Consider the following 16,114-nt stretch of genomic DNA (forward strand, 5'->3'; position numbering starts at 1 on the left):
CAGCTGTCTGAATATTGTATCAGTTGTTTTGTTGATGTCTCACATACTGGGAAGGATTTTCCAGGCTCACTCGGGAGAGACTGGGAATTCTCACCCGGGGTCAACGGAGATTTCCATTGTCGGACCCTCACCCACACCAATTCCATGGCGGGCAAGGTGATAGAGCTCCGGCCAATGTAATGTTGCCTTTTCTCATTGATCTAATCTTAGCCATCTCCTGCATTTACTGACCTGTGGATGGGGCTTGCAGGACCAGTCCCCAATGACAGTAAATCAAGTCAGTCAGAAACCGCAGGGCCGATTTTCCGACCTCACCACGCCTGGCGCAGATCAAACCTAATGCCAAACAATTTGTGATTTTCCCAGTCTCTTTCTAATGGCGCAAACTGGATTGCACCCAGGAAGTAGCTTTTGAATATACATAGTTCCTTTGAATCCCTGCACAAGGAATTCTCCGGCCTTTGGGCTCATTGTGAGACCATTGAGAATCACCACTGGTCTCCGCTAGCGGAGACCTAGCACCATAGTCATGCCAGAGGTCTCAGAAGGGCATAGTCGGCTGGTACTCATTGGGCATTATCAGCCTGGAAGTGCCCTCAGCACACTCCACAGTGGCCACCTGGCACTCCAGCAGTGGCCGCTGGACAGCCCAGCGCTGCTGGTTGGGCACCACCAGTGTGGCGCAACAATGCCGAGGGGGTGGGGTCCAAGTGGGAGCCATGACGAGGGAGGTGGGTGGGGGGGGGGGTTTGAAGGGGAAAGGCTCTGCAGAGAGCACAGGGGAGGAGTCTATGCAGGAAGAGGGGATCTGGTGGGGAGGGGTCATGAAAGAGCAGACATGTTGGAGGTCATGATGGGGGGAGTGTTGGGGCACCCTTTTGAAATGGCTCCTGAGAGTTCTGAAGCTGGGACCCCCTCAGTACTGGAGTGGAACTCCCAACTCTCCAAAAAAGTGACTGAGTGTGGGAGGAGTGCGGTGTGAAGTATGCCTGAGAGACCGGCACGGAGAGCTCCTGATTTCTTGTCATTATGGCACTTAATCCTTTTTGGGAGAATTTCGCCTCAGGTTTCTCTTCCCTGCTGTAAGGAAGCTTAGGGATCGTAGCCTCAGACAAAGAAAAGTGACTGCTCCAGGAAGACCTCTGTCTTATACAGTGGCCTTCCATAGTTTCTTAAGCTTATTCCAAAGACACTGGGTAGTATCATACTCCTTAATCCCGTCTCCGCTTCCATATTGCCCCCTCCAGAGCACATTACCCAGTGTGAGTGGGGAGGGAACTGGAGTGAGACAGATACTGACTGAAAAAGGTCAATCAAAGATAGAAAGAGAACCTTCTTTCAGACCTTGTCTAGAGGACTAATCAATTCAATTTTATTTGGGTGAAAGATTTAAAGGGAAAGGAAATGAAATGGTGGGTAGAAGAACGAAGGAGAAACGGAACGTTATCCTCTCGGTCGTGACTGCCAGGGATAAAGTGTTTGAAACTTCCACACCTCATAGTTTTACACACAGGCTGGAATTAGTTAATATTTGTGTTGAGAAAGTTGTTTTTTTAATAGTTTCCTTCATGTCTTGCCTCATCGTTCTTCAATGCAGGACACAAGAAGAGGTCAAAAATGTTCTTAAATGCGTTGTTTTTTCCTGACTTCCTTCGCAGTGATAACGATTTTATATCCCAGCACCATTGTCCAGAATTAAAAGTTGGTGGCCTCTGCCTAAAAGGGATAAAAAAAAGAAAATCGACCTGTAATTTCTAATTTCCATCTTTTTTCTTTTAATACCCAGATCTGCATTGGCTGCCACATTTTGCATCCAATAATATTTATTAAATAGAATCATAGAAACCCGACAGTGCAGAGGAGGCCATTCAACCCATCAAGTCTGTACCAACCACAAGCCCACCCAGGCCCTATTCCCATAGCCCCATGTATTTATCCTATTAATCTCCCTGACACTACGGTCAAGTTAACATTGGCCAGTCAAACTAACCCACTCATCTTTGGAGTGTGGGAGGAAACCAGATGCTCCCGCTTCCTCTCACAGTCCAAGGATGTGCAGGCTAGGTGAATTGGCCACCTAAATTGCCCCTTAGTGTCAAGGGGATTAATAGGGTAAATACGTGGGTCGGAATTTTAACATCCCGCCTGCCATGGGAAGCGGAGTGGGTGAGGGGCAGAGCATGGAAAGATGGGTTGACCTCGGATGGGATTTTATGCTCTTGGTATGAGCGAGGCCATAAAATCCCATCTGTGGGATTAGAGAGATAAGGTCTGGGAGGAATTGTTGTCAGCGCAGATTCTATGGGTCAAATGGTCTCTTTTGTACTGTAAAGGCTCTATATTCTATGAGGTAACCTGAGAATAGCCAAAGGCACAATTGCCATTGATGGGAAGGGAGAATAAAGGTGAGGTTAGATTCTGATAAAGAGAGAAGACAATGGTGGGGGTGCTGTGGGTGGGCAGGGGGTGGGTGGAGGTGGCGGTGCAGGAATGAGAGAGTGTTGGGAGAGGTGGGGAAGTGTTATAGGGTTGAAGGAAATAACAGTATTTGAGGTTTGAAGAACCAGGAGCCAAAGTATGTCAGCAAGGCAGGGTCATGGGTGATTTTTTTTCAATGTTAGAAGTTTATTTATTAGTGTCACAAGTCGGCTTACATTAACACTGCAATGAAGTTACTGGGAAAATCCCTTAGTCACCACACTCCGGCGCCTGTTCGGGTACACTGAGGGAGAATTTAGCACGGCCAGTGCACCTAACCAGCACGTCTTTGAGACTTTGGGAGGAAACCGGAGCACCCGGAGGAAACCCACGCAGGCACGGAGAAACAGGCAGACTCCACTTGGACCGTGACCCAAGCTGGGAATCAAATCTGGGTCCCTTGTGCCGTGAGGCAGCAGTGCTAACCACTGTGCCACTGTGCCGGAATGGGTCTTCTGTAGGAGAATGTATAGGCTGCAGTGCTTTGAATACATGGGGAGGAGGTTTTCCAGGGGATTATTGGGCAAGTAGTGTCTGGGTTGACAAATGAGGTTTCATCAGCATTCAGTTCACCCCATAGATAATGGCAAAAAGCTGACAAAGGGTCATTCAGACTCAAAACGTTGGCTCTATTCTCTCTCCACAGACACTGTCAGATCTGTTGAGTTTCCCCATCATTTCCTGTTTTTGTTTCATTTTACCCCAAGTCCTTTTTCGAAATCGTTTCAGGTGTGGACCATTTACATAGGTATTTATTCTGATCTTAAGATTGGGTAATACTGAATTAATCAGTGCTACTATCAAAGGTACCAGTAGGTGACAGTATTGCATGTACTAAACGGTGTAAGGACTTTATTGAGGGAAAATAAGCAGATCATCAAAGTATAGTCACTCTTTCTCAAAAGCTAGATACACAGCAGAACAGTAGAAGGGAGACACAGTGGCACAGTGCTTAGCACTGTGGCCTCACAGCACCCGAGATCTGAGTTCGATTCCTGGCTTGGGTCACTGTCTGCGCAGAGTCTGCATGTTCTCCCCGTGTCTGCGTGGGTTTCCTCTGGGTGCCCTGGTTTCCTCCCACAGTCTGAAAGACGTGCTGGCTAGGCGCATTGGCCATGCTAAATTCTCCATCATTGTACCTGAACAGGTGCCAGAGTGTAGCGCCTAGGGGATTTTCACAGTAAGTTCATTGCAGTGTTAATGTAAACCTACTTGTGACACTAATTAACTTTAAACATTTCAAAAAAAAATGCTAAAATGATAGGCAGGGAAAGTAAGCAGAATACCGTTCTGAGGGATCTGCTACATTTCTAAGGACTCTCCAGAGAAGTCAATGACCCCATTGTTGAGACTCAGCTTACTGCAGTATCCAGGAAGAAAGACCTTCCCCCAGATCCTTTGGGTGCTGCTTATTTCTTGGTTACTTTTGATTTTAGCTCAGATTCAAAATTATTTTAGAACATTTTCTTTTTACCTCCGGGGGGCAAGGATTTAGTTGGTGTATTTTAGGATTGCCAACTCTGGTTGGGTGTATTCCTCATCATGGGGGGCTTCATCATGTGATCGCCTGAGTTGAACCACTCTGACATCCCTGCTATGTACCTGTGCATCCTCAACCCAATTAGAAAGCTAGTTACTTTGATGGATTAACCTTGGCTGTTCATGAATCAGCCCTCAGCTCCACCCTGCCACCCCACCCACCCCACACCACGTCCCCCACCTCAAATTGAATATTTGTATAACTAATAATTGAAAGTATATTGCTTGAACATGATGCTGAAACTTTTCATCTTGCACTCACTTCATTCGAGATGGCGCCAGAGCGAGGTGACTTCCTACAAGTTGTCCCCAGTATACCCTCTGATTCTACCTTCTATTCTCATTCTATGCTTTTAAAACTGTTCTCTAACTCTTATAAATTCTCTAATAATATTCTATTTCAATCTTTTACAGATTTAGCACCCGGCTGCCATCAGACTTGTAAATTAATTTACGTGGCATTAAGTTAATCTTTCTCTACGTTCTAGCTATGACAGTAGCACTAAATTCCCCACACTCTCCTTTCCTTCTCCCCCACGTACTCTATGATCGGTAAGTTTTCATAGAATACAGTGCAGAAGGAGGCCATTTAGCCCATCGAGGCTTCACCGACAACAATCCCACCCAGGGCCTCTCCTATTTCCGTGACCCTGTATATTTACCTGCCCAATCCCCCTGATATTAATGGGCAATTTAGCATGACCAATCAACCTAACCCACACGTATTTGGACTGTGGGTGGAAACCAGAGCACTTGGAGGAAATCCACATTGACACAGGGAGAATGTGCAAACTCCACATAGACAGTGACCCGAGGCTGGAATTGAACCGGGGTCCCTGGTGCTGTGAGGCAGCAGTGCTAACCATTGTGCCACCCTGGCTGTATAGTGCACAAAAAAACAATACTTTTCACTGTATCCCAATACATGTGACAATAATAAATCAAATGAAATCACACCAAATCATCAGGATAAATGCAAGAATGCATGAGAAAAAGGTGTTGTTTGAATCTCTGATCCTTCTGACCTATAATCTCTAAGTACCCCGCCCCAGTCTTACCTCAGGATTGGATCGGACCAGTCCCACTGCGACAGGGTACCACCAGCCCATCCGGGGACTGGAGGTCCTTCCCCTGAGATCAGACCCTCTCCCTCCTCCTGCAGCCTTGATTCAGGGATCAGACCTAGCCGCTCCTATGACCTTTTCTTCAGTGTTCCCCCACCAGACTATAGGCCAAGCAAGCCTGTTGATCAGACTGTCTTTGAGTGGGGAGCCTGTCAGTGACGTTACGTGCACCCTGTGGGATTAAAACCCAAGTAAGAAATCTCACAACACCAGGTTAAAGACCAACAGGTTTATTTGGTAGCAAACGCCATTAGCCTTTGGAGTTCTATTCCTTCGTCAGGTGAGTGGGGGAGCAGCATTCCGAAAGCTCGTGGCATTTGCTACTAAATAAACTTGTTGGACTTTAACGTGGTGTTGTGAGACTTTTCACTGTGTTTACCCCAGTCCAAGCTGGCATCTCCACATCACGAAAACCCGACACAGGCTCACGGATTTCCCTTGTGCTCCTGGGCCCCGCCTTCTCCTATGGGGTCAAAAGGTCAATATTATTGCCTCTTCCTATTTTTGCAAACAGGCAATTTGGATGATGTAAAATACCAGAGTTAATGGCAGGGATTTCTTTGCTGGCCTGCTGGTTCACCTTGAACTGGGATAATCTCGGCTCGATAATGGGGAGATTCAACATGACGCGGCCTATCATCTTCAACCTGACAACAAGTCAGGAGTCTGACGCTTTCTGACTTATTCACAGCGTACGCCAGCAGCACTGAAGTGTAAAATCTGGACTGTTTTATTTAAACGGGTTTTTCTCTTTCGTATCCATGGCAAACTTTGCAGTGCTGGCCAAGAATCTGGTGGTGCGGAATGATTTGGCCTGCCTTTCCTAAATATAGTTCAGATTAATTGACGTTTAGCATTGGAAACATGAGATAAAAAGGGTTGCTTACACTGGCAGGGGTGGCTCCTTCCTCTGGGTCGTGTGAGGGAGGCAGTGCAGGGGTTCCATTCTGTGAAGAAAGGGTCAGATTGTTATGGTAAAATCTCAGGAGTTGGGAACACTGTCAGCCCTTCCAACGCAGCAGATTTTCAAAAGCATTTTCCTTCCTCCTTCCTCCAATCCCGCGGCCAACAGAACAGCAGTAAACCTGCTCCCGGGTTTCTGCCAGATCCCTGTCGAGCCAACTTTCTGGGAATACATGACGGCTAAATAAAGAGAAAGAGAAAAAGAACGATTTTTCCATTCATGCAAAGATTAACCGTGTTCTCAGGTCATCTTCACAGCCAAATGAATTGCTTTTGAAGTACAGTCACTGGATTGTTAGGTAAACACAACATCAATTTCAATGTACAAAGTCCTCACATCCAGCAGCAATAACCAATCAATTTATGCTTGGTGATGATGGTTGATGGAGGAATATTAATCTGACCACTGAACAACTCCTTGCTCTTCTTTGCTATTCCATGGGATCTTTCCTATCCATTTAAACCACTGCCACCACCAGACAAGAACACACCTGAACATTTAAAAGACGGTACCCCCCCCACCCCCCCCACAACAGTGCAGTATCGCCTCAGCAATGCACTGAAGAGCCAGGCAGGGTTATGCACTGATGTGGGACTTGACTCCAAAATCATCTGCTATTCAATTCCAGCCTTGGGTCACTGTTTGTGTGGAGTTTGCACGTTCTCCCCGTGTCTGCATGGGTTTCCTCCGGGTGCTCCGGTTTCCTCCCACAATCCAAAGATGTGTGGGTTAGGTTGATTGGCCGTGCTAAATTGATCTTAGTGTCGGGGGATTAGCAGAGGTAAATATGTGAGGTTATGGGAATATGGGTTGGGTGGGATTGTGGTCAGTGCAGATGTGATGGGCTGAATGGCCTCATTCTGCGCTGTAGGAATTCTATGAACTGAGCTGGACCAAGCTGACAGAGTGAATCATGGGTTACCCTTTCTTAAACCATTGCTTCCCATGGACTGACTTTGGCTTAGCACCTCTCCCATGAAGGTAGGACAGCTCATCTTTTAGCCTGGCCTTGTGATCAGACACATGTTCTATTGGAGAGAGATTGCTTTAATGAGGGAAACTGCTTTGCACCGTCATTGTAGTTGTGATGGGGGTGCAACGTTAGTGAGGTACATTTTAAATTTCATTAAAAGGACAGTAATTGGCAGCGTGGAGAAATTGCCCATTGTCTCAGCGCTGGATTTACTGTCCATTCCCTTCAATAAACTAAAGATCGGTCTGACCCTACAATGGGTAGATAATCCGCTTCACCAGTTTACCAGTGAAGACCGAAGGCCTTTACTGTTTTTGAATCAATACTTAACCATAGTGGTGGTATTTGTAGAGGGTAGGTGTGAGGTGGAACTGATGTGTTACTTGTCCACAATGTGTCTTTTTGCTTTCCAATTGACATGGGAAGGCAGTACACCACAAAGATGGATGTGTTGGCCAACAAACATCTAGAGCTTGGGTATAAGTCATCTGATGAAGTCTTCAGGAATATACTTATTCATTGCTGGCAGCCCTAGTTTAATACTCTGTGAGGGTGGGGGTGGGGGTGGGGGGGGGGGGGGGTTGGTGGTGAGGGGTAGGACACAAGGTTCCCTCTCACTATAAGATTTGCCTACAGTTTGTTCATTGTACACAAGATTATCCAGCATAAACGTATTTAAATCCTGGTAAAAGAGTCCCTTATGAACAAAAAAGTAGAACCACATAGCGACAAAATACAAAGGTGACTGACCATGTAGAGTGGCTGATCGGTGGATGGATTATTTTTCGTCATGCAGTACATGACAGCATCGTGCACAGTGGTAAAAAGTTGGGATTTGCTGATGTTTTTTCCAAAGAATCCTCCTTGTTCAAACTGTTGAATAATAGCCCCTGAAAGAATTAAAATTCAGATGTGACCAACTGTTGACCCTGCAATGAGTCTACGTACATGCATATATGTATAGATACAATTCGATGACATTGGCCTTGGAGGAGGTCTAGAGGAGGTTCGCAAGAATGATCCCAGGAATGAAATGTTTGTCATATGAGGAGTGTTTGAGGAGTCTGGAGTTTGGAAGGACGAGGTGGGGATCTAATTGAAACTTACAGAGGCCTCGATAGAGGAGACGAGGAGAGGATGTTTCCACTAGTGAGACAGACTAGAACTCGAGGGCACAACCTCAGATCTCCTTTAAAACTGAGATGAGGGAGAATTTCTTCTGCCAGAGGGTGGTGAATCTGTGGAACTCATTGCCACAGAGTGCTGTGGAGACCAGGTCATTCAGTGTCTTTAAGACAGAGAAAGAAAGATTCTTGATCAAAAAGGGGATCAAAAGTTACGCGGAGAAGGCAGGAGAATGGGGATGAGAATTATATCAGCCATGATTGAATGGCAGGGCAGACTCAATGGGCCAAATGGCTTAATTCTGCTCCTATATTTTATGATCTTATAAATTTGCTCATGCATTCAGTTGACTTCTGTTGCAATTCTGCAGGACTTCGGCAAAGAACTGGATCTTGGGTCCCCATTTATTTTGGGCCTCAGTAGGCATCCTTGTAAGGAGGCTTGGCCTGAGCAGGAATGGATATCGAATAGGGAGGTGACGGTCTAGTGGTATTATTGCTAGATTATTAATCCAGAAACTCATGTTCTGGGGACCCGGGTTCGAATCCCATCATGGCAGATGGTGGAACTTGAATTCAATAAAAAAAACCTGGAATTAGAAATCGACTGATTACTATGAAACCATTGTTGATTGTCAGAAAAACCCATTTGGTTCACTGATGTCCTTTAGGAAAGGAAATCTGCTGTCCTTACCCTGTTTGGCCTACATGTTGCTACAGACCCACAGCAATGTGGTTGACTCTCAACTGTGACCTGAAATGGCTTAGCAAGCCACTCATCTCAAGGGTGACTAGGGATGGGCAATAAATGCTGGCCAGCCAGTGATACCCATGTCCCATCAATGAATACAGAAAAGAATTCACATTGGGAATTCTTGCTACCTTCTCCCAGAAGGAACCTGCTCTCATGCTGGAGGTCAGATTACAGAGAGAGCAGGTTAGATATGATCTGCATCCCCAAACAAAAACATTCTGGATCTGCCCGCTACACATGAGTCTGGGCACCCCCACCCATGCTGCAGAGATTTGGACTTGTGGTGGCAAGCAACTTCTTAGTTAGATGCCCTCCCACAGACTCCACAAAATCAGGTCCATGGTGGTGCGATCCTGTCATCCCACGTGCCAATATAAAGGTAAACTCCTACAAACCATAATAACTGTGACAGCTTCGAGTGCTGGCTGGCTGAGATCCACAAACTTAGCAGCGATTGAACCCAGGATTTTCCTGGAATCTGTGGAGTTAATTTCTGTTCTATCGGGAAACTGATGGGATTGGGTGCAACTTGTTTTTACTACCTGCTCAATTTTACTCTCCAGCGAAGTCAGTGCAGTTATATTGGAAAGGTTGTAAAATGGCATTGCGCCATTCTGACTTCATCAGTTTCCTAATGGGAGAGTTAGGTTATCCCATCTCTTCTTTCCACATTCAGCCTGCCAGCTAAGCCAACATGCAAACGGGCAGTGTGGGTAGGTAATTTATTCATACTGTCTATCATCACATTTATCTGTAATGTTATAGGCAGTAGGTCACACAGTAATAGGACCACAATATCGTGTTAGAAAAACAAGCATTTAAAATGATCCATTTTGTACTTACAGTGACAGCCTGATAGGTACACATCAACCTCAATCTCCTTAAAATCCCGGAAAATCTGGAATATAAAAGCAATAAAGTTGCAAGACAGGTTTATGAACTGCTCAGTAAAGGATACAGGATCCTGTCAACAGAGATGCAAAATGTAGAGGCCAGGAAGTTATGCTAAAGTTATAAAAGACCGCCCCATGCACACAGGAGATGGAACACTCTCCCTTTTCTCTCCTCTCCTAATAGAATCATAGAATCCCTACAGTGCAGAAGAAGGTCATTTGGTCCGTCGAGTTTGCACTGACTCTCCGACAGAGCATCCCTTCCAGGTCCTATCCCCACAGCCCCACATATTTATCCCTCTAATCTATGCATCTTGGACAATTCCGCATGGCCAATCCACCTAACCTGCACATCTTTGGACAGTGGGAGAAAATTGGAGCACCCAGAGGAAACACACGCAGAACCATGGAGAATGTGCAAACTCCGCATAGATAGTTACCCAAGGCTGGAATTGAACCCAGGTCCCTGGTACTATGAGGCAGCAGTGCTAACCACTGTGCCACACAGAGGTACTCAAAATCATGAAGGTTTTAGATAGAGTAAATAAAGAGGAATTCATTCCATGGCTGAAGCGCCAATAACCAGATGGCATCAATTTAAGATCACTGGCAAAGTAGAATCAGGGGTGACATCAGGAAAACTACATTACATGATGAGTGTTTAGGATCTGGATGGCACTGTCTGATAGGAGGCCAGAAACAGATCTGTTAGTTAGCTTTCAAAAGGAAATTGGATAAGTGAAGAGAAGAATCATTGCAGGGATTAGGAGGAAAGAACTAGGAGTGAGATTAACTCGATTGCTCTTTGACGAACCAGTGAACATTCTATCCAACCAAAGGCCCCTTTCTGTTCTGCATTCCTGTGGAATTGTTCTGTTTATTTAAGGGATCAGAGATATCTGAATTGAGGGATCTCAGTTAATCAACCTGTCTGCCTCACAAGTTGAAAGCACACGCTCCCAAAAGATTAATACTTGAAAATCACCTTACAGAAGAAGCACAACTACAGATGTATGACATGTCCTGTGAAAAAACCCTGCTAGATATCAAGCACCCTCGTCAATGTACTTTATTAAATTTTCTTTCTGGAGAGATCTTTTTAGAAGTTATTTTCATATTCTTTCCTGACGGCACAGTGGTTAGCACTGCTGCTCTCACACCGCCAGGGACCCAGGATTGATTCCTGGCTTGGGTCACTGTGTGGAGTTTGCATGTTCTCCCTGTGGGTTTCCTCCAGGTGCTCTGGTTTCCTCCCACAGTCCAAAGGTGTGTAGGTTAGGTGAATTGGCCATGCTAAATTCTACCTGAGGGTGTCTGAACAGGCACCAAAGTATGGCGACCAGGGGATTTTCACAGTAACTTCATTGCAGTTTTAATGTAAGCCTATTTGTGACACTAATAAATAAATGTAATCTTTCAAAAATCTTGGCTCTTTCTACTGGAGTCTCAGATTGTCTCCCATACTAGTTCAGGTGAGATTTGTACTCACTCAATGGGCAATCATGACACGCGTCAACATCCTGTCATCTTAGCTCTTTGTTGTTCCAAAGAGCTATCTCACTCTACCTGAGAAACAATTTATTTGACAAAGTCGTTCTCTCCTCAAAATCCAATAGTTAAAATAAAATGATCTTGTCAGATCAGATTCTACATTGTGACCTGCTCCAACTTTATTTTTCTTGTGTTATGAAGCTTCTACAATCCTTGGATTTTGGAAAAGAAACCCTAATGGGAGAGATTAGGGTTCTCGTTCATCACTTCATGCATAGAATCATCCAACTCTACAGCGCAGAAGGAGGCCATCTGTCCCATCGAGCCTACACTGACCACAATCCCACCCAAGCCTTATCCCCATATCCTCCTGCATTTACCCTAGCTACTCCCCCTGACACTAAGGGCATTTTAGCATGGCCAATCCGCCTAACCTATGCATCTTTGCAGTTCACCAAGAAACTACAAGCTGATCCATCACTTGATTTGATTTGATTTATTAGTATCACATACGTTAGTATTCAGTGAAAAGTATTGTTTCTTACAGAAACAATGCACTATACAGAAAAAGCATACTATTCATAGAGAAGGAAAGAAGAGAGTGCAGAATGGAGTGTTACAGTCATAGCTAGGGTGTAGGGAAAGATTAGCTTAATGCGAGGTAGGTCCATTCAAAAGTCTGGAAGCAGCAGCGAAGAAGCTGTTTGACATGACAAGCAGGGACTGAATGTGGGGATTGCAGGTCCAAACTGATTTGAACATGGCTCAACAACACAAGAAGTTAATGATTCAGCGTGTAATGTCCACCAGCCTACCTCTGGAAAAGCACCTGACCTCCTCTCAGTCTCCCTTTGTTTGACTTGTGGCCAATTCAGACACTGTACCAGGCAGCCGATTGCTCCATTGTCAGTCTTATCAGAGTGAGACATACTTGGTGGGGATGACTTTCAACACGGTCTAAATGCTGACAGGAAGTGTTCAGTACCATGGGTTACATTGGAGACTTAGGTTTATACCTGGCCCAGTGACGGAAGTTTCCTCAGTCCGACAGCTGTGCTCACCTAACATGAACTAAACTTGTGGCATTTCCTTGAATCCAATTTCTACTGGGTTCAGTTCTACAGCACCATATCTGACCTTAATTTTTAATATTGTCAAAGACACTTGGAGCAGAAAATTAAATGTCACTGTGTTGCAGTAGGGTGTTCTATTGTGAGACAAGGTGGAAGCACATTACTGAGACAAAGTAAAGGAAGTTAACCTGTAGGGGTTAGCTTCTCTGTGGTAGAAAATTTAGACTATATTTATCTTGCTACACTGGGCATGAGTGCTTGGTGAAGCGATTGGCAGCAAGAGTGAAGAAGAATATAATTCCTTCCGACACCTCTTACTTTGATGAGCACAAAGATAACAATAAAAATCAAAATAGGATGAAGCCAAGGCCCGCCTTACATTTCTCAAGATTTTGATGCAGACGCTATCCACGAAGTTGACCGGGCTAAAGTCAAGAATGAGGGAGTGAATATCTGGTTTTTGAAGACCAAGGGACTCCAGACTGAGCTCCTCTGGCTTGTTGACTTTAGGTGACGACTCAGGGCCTGAAGCCATTTCTAAGCTGTCATTGCCGACGTTCTCGATGACGACGGCTGGGCCATCTGTTCCTGATTCCAAGCCTTTTTGCATCTAGAGAGATTAGATTTGTTTGGATTTACCACCATTGTAATAACATGCAGCATATAATAGAACATTCACTATTCCAAAGGGATAATAACACATGGTGATAGGAAGATAAAAGAGCTTCAGCATATCTGATCATTTCATTGCATCCACATACACACAAACCACAGACCCTTTCTGCCTTGTGATGACCAAATTTGTCTTTAATCTTTCGAATAGAATCATAGAACCCCTACAGTGCAGGAGGAGACCATTTGGCCCATCAAGTCTGCACCAACCACAATCCCATCCAGGCCCCACTCCCGTAATCCCACACATTTACCCCGCTAATCCCTCTGACATTAGGGTCAATTTAGCGTGGCCAATCAACCTAACCCGCACATCTTTGGACTGTGGGACAAAACTGGAGCATCCGGGGGAAACCCATGCAGGCACAGGGAGAATGTGCAAACTCCACACAGACAGTGACCCTAGGCCGGAATTGAACCTGGGTCCCTGGTGCTGTGAGGCAGCAGTGCTAACCATTGTGTCACTAAACAAGCTGAACAAAAAAAAAAATAAACAAAATAAACCTGACTTCATTCAATAGAATCATTAGTCTTTCTAATTAATGCCATGACAATGGATCATTGCCTGAATTACTTACTAACATTATGAGTGCCCTCCTCTACCTATGACCTTTGTCTACGCCTATTGGGGAAGATTGAGGGAAGACTAATTTAGGGACAATTTGTTACACCAATCAGCCTAAGAGCACATTTTTTTTGGGGCGGGGGGGTGGTCTTTCGGATACGTTTTTGGGGTGTGGGAGGAAACCGGAGCACCCGGAGAAAACCCACGGGGAGAATGTGCAAACTCCCGCAGACACTGGCTCAAATCCATGTATCTGCACAGCAAACAGTGATAGTCACTGAGCTGTCATGTTGCCCGTCAGGTGGTCCAGGTTAAGCGTACACTAATGACATGAAGCACTAGGCAACTCTCGAAGCAACGTCCAAGAGCAGCTCTCGCACGACCCACCGCGTGTATGCCCCTTGTTGGACAACAAGGCGTACTGATTGGCTGTATCACTTTCTCCTGTGCTGTAAGATTCTAAGAAGATTCTACCAGCTGCTTAGTAAACATCTTTGGATCTATAATAGCAATGTTCCCATTTGAGGAACAGTGAATGTGATTTCTTAGTTTGGGTGGAGGCAGTCACAAACCAATCTTACCTATGAAGAACACAATAATAAAAATGTGTATGTTTCTCATGGGTATTTAAGAATGGAGCACTGCAGAGAAGATAATTAAACATTATTTAAAGAAAATCAATCTGAAAAGCAGCGCAGAGGAATTGAGAGAAGCATCTGTTTGTCCCCGGAATATCTTTACCTTTTGCTCTTTCTTGGCTTTTTTCTTGTCTCGCTTCTCCTGTTTTTTCAGCTGTTGCTTGAGTTTTGTGATTCTTTTCTTTTTTTTCAGAATTAACTTGCCGATATTAACACCAGACTGCAGGCAAATCGTTGGAAAAAAAGTTACATTGTTGACAAGGGATGTTAACACAGACCGTAACCTGTTAAAGTTAGCAAGTATGGTATTTACAGAAGAAATTGTTAACCTGCTGCACAGATCTTTTTCTTAATATAATCTCTGGACACGCTGTTGGTGCAGTTTGTGAGGTGGCCACCTACCATCAGAAATTTCAGGCAATACACACTGTCTCTATAAATTAGACGCACAGAAACTAGAAGCAGGAGTAAGCCATTCTGCCCCTTTGTGCCTGCCCCACCATTCATTTTGATCATGGCTGATGATCGAATTCAATATCCTGATCCTGCCTTCCCCCCAGAACCCCTTGATCCTTTTAGCCCCAAGAGATATATCTAATTTCTTCTTGAAATCAGACAACGTTTTGGCCTCAACTGCTTTCTGTGGTAGTGAATCCTACACATTCACCACCCTCTGGGTGAAGAAATTTCTCCTCATCTCAATCCTAAAAGGTTTACTCCTTATCCTCAAGCTATGACCCGTAGTTCTGGACAACGGCCACAATTGGGGACATTCTTCTGAATCTACCCTATCAACCCCTGTTAAAGTTTTATAAGTTTCTATGAGATCCCCTCTCATTCTTCTAAACTCCACTGAATATAATCCTAACTGATTTAGTCTCTCCTCATATCACAGACCGGCCATTCCAGGAATCAGCCTGGTAAACCTTCGCTGTACTCCCTCTATAGCAAGGACATCCTTCCTCAGATAAGGACACCAAATTCACTTTGGTATGTCACTGATTCCTGGACCTACCATCATATTCTCCCCCAATGCCCGCCATCAAACCCACTGGCACTGGTTGGGAAAATTCCACCTTTTGTAACTGTAATTAATTCCCCAGCTATTTTTCTTAACTTGGAAACGTTTCCAATAATGAACAAGGTGACCGCTGAAAGCACTTTGAAGTTCATTTTTTGTAAAGTTGTTACAAATTAAAATAACAAACACCACATTAAGGGGATTAAATTAACTCATTTGCTCAGTAAGAGGATGGTGTGGCTCGAGTCATTAACTCATGTCTGAACCATGCAAATTTTTCTAATTTCTAATTTGTGGCATCCATAGTCCAGATTAAATAATATGCATGCAGACTGTAAAATTTTCATTCAAAGGACGCTTGTATTGCTGGTAAAGCCAGCATTTTTGCCCATCTTTACTTGCTCTTAAACCGCTGCCTTCTTGAATAATACAACTAAAAGGTAGCTAAGCGATTTCAGAGGCAGTCAACCACATTTCTTTGAATCTGGAGTCACATAGCCCAGGGAATCATTAGCACATTTTTTGCCTAAAGAACATTATAGGATGAGATGGGTTGTTAATGACACTCTGGTAGGTACATGGTCTCCATTACCGATGATAGCCTTTCTTTCATTCCAGCTGCCGTGGTGAGATTTGAATTCAGGATCTGGATTTTTAAAGGGTCACAGGGATGGGATATGAGGCGGGCAGGCTTTGAAAATCATGATCCCAGAGATCACCTTCATTCCATCAGCAGGATCTACTGTCCCACCAGTGGCAGACCTCCCGCTGCAGGTTTCCTAGCGGCAGGTAGTGAAGGGGTGCA

General features: G+C 44.7%; 1 protein-coding gene across 1 annotated transcript in view; it reads right to left on the reverse strand.

The window, feature by feature from the left end:
- Positions 1-741: 741 nt before the first annotated feature.
- Positions 742-16,114, reverse strand: part of LOC145335827 (solute carrier family 26 member 6-like) — a 121,125-nt gene continuing 105,752 nt past the window's right edge. The window contains 6 exon segments of the mRNA XM_080181556.1: positions 742-1,716; positions 6,029-6,088; positions 7,829-7,968; positions 9,800-9,854; positions 12,793-13,023; positions 14,392-14,508. Of these exon segments, the coding sequence (XP_080037682.1) occupies positions 1,696-1,716; positions 6,029-6,088; positions 7,829-7,968; positions 9,800-9,854; positions 12,793-13,023; positions 14,392-14,508 (624 nt within the window). The 3' untranslated portion in view covers positions 742-1,695.

Source organism: Carcharhinus amblyrhynchos, chromosome 3 (assembly GCF_965287045.1).
Source record: "Carcharhinus amblyrhynchos chromosome 3, sCarAmb.v2.hapA, whole genome shotgun sequence".
Taxonomy (NCBI): Eukaryota; Metazoa; Chordata; class Chondrichthyes; order Carcharhiniformes; family Carcharhinidae; genus Carcharhinus; species Carcharhinus amblyrhynchos.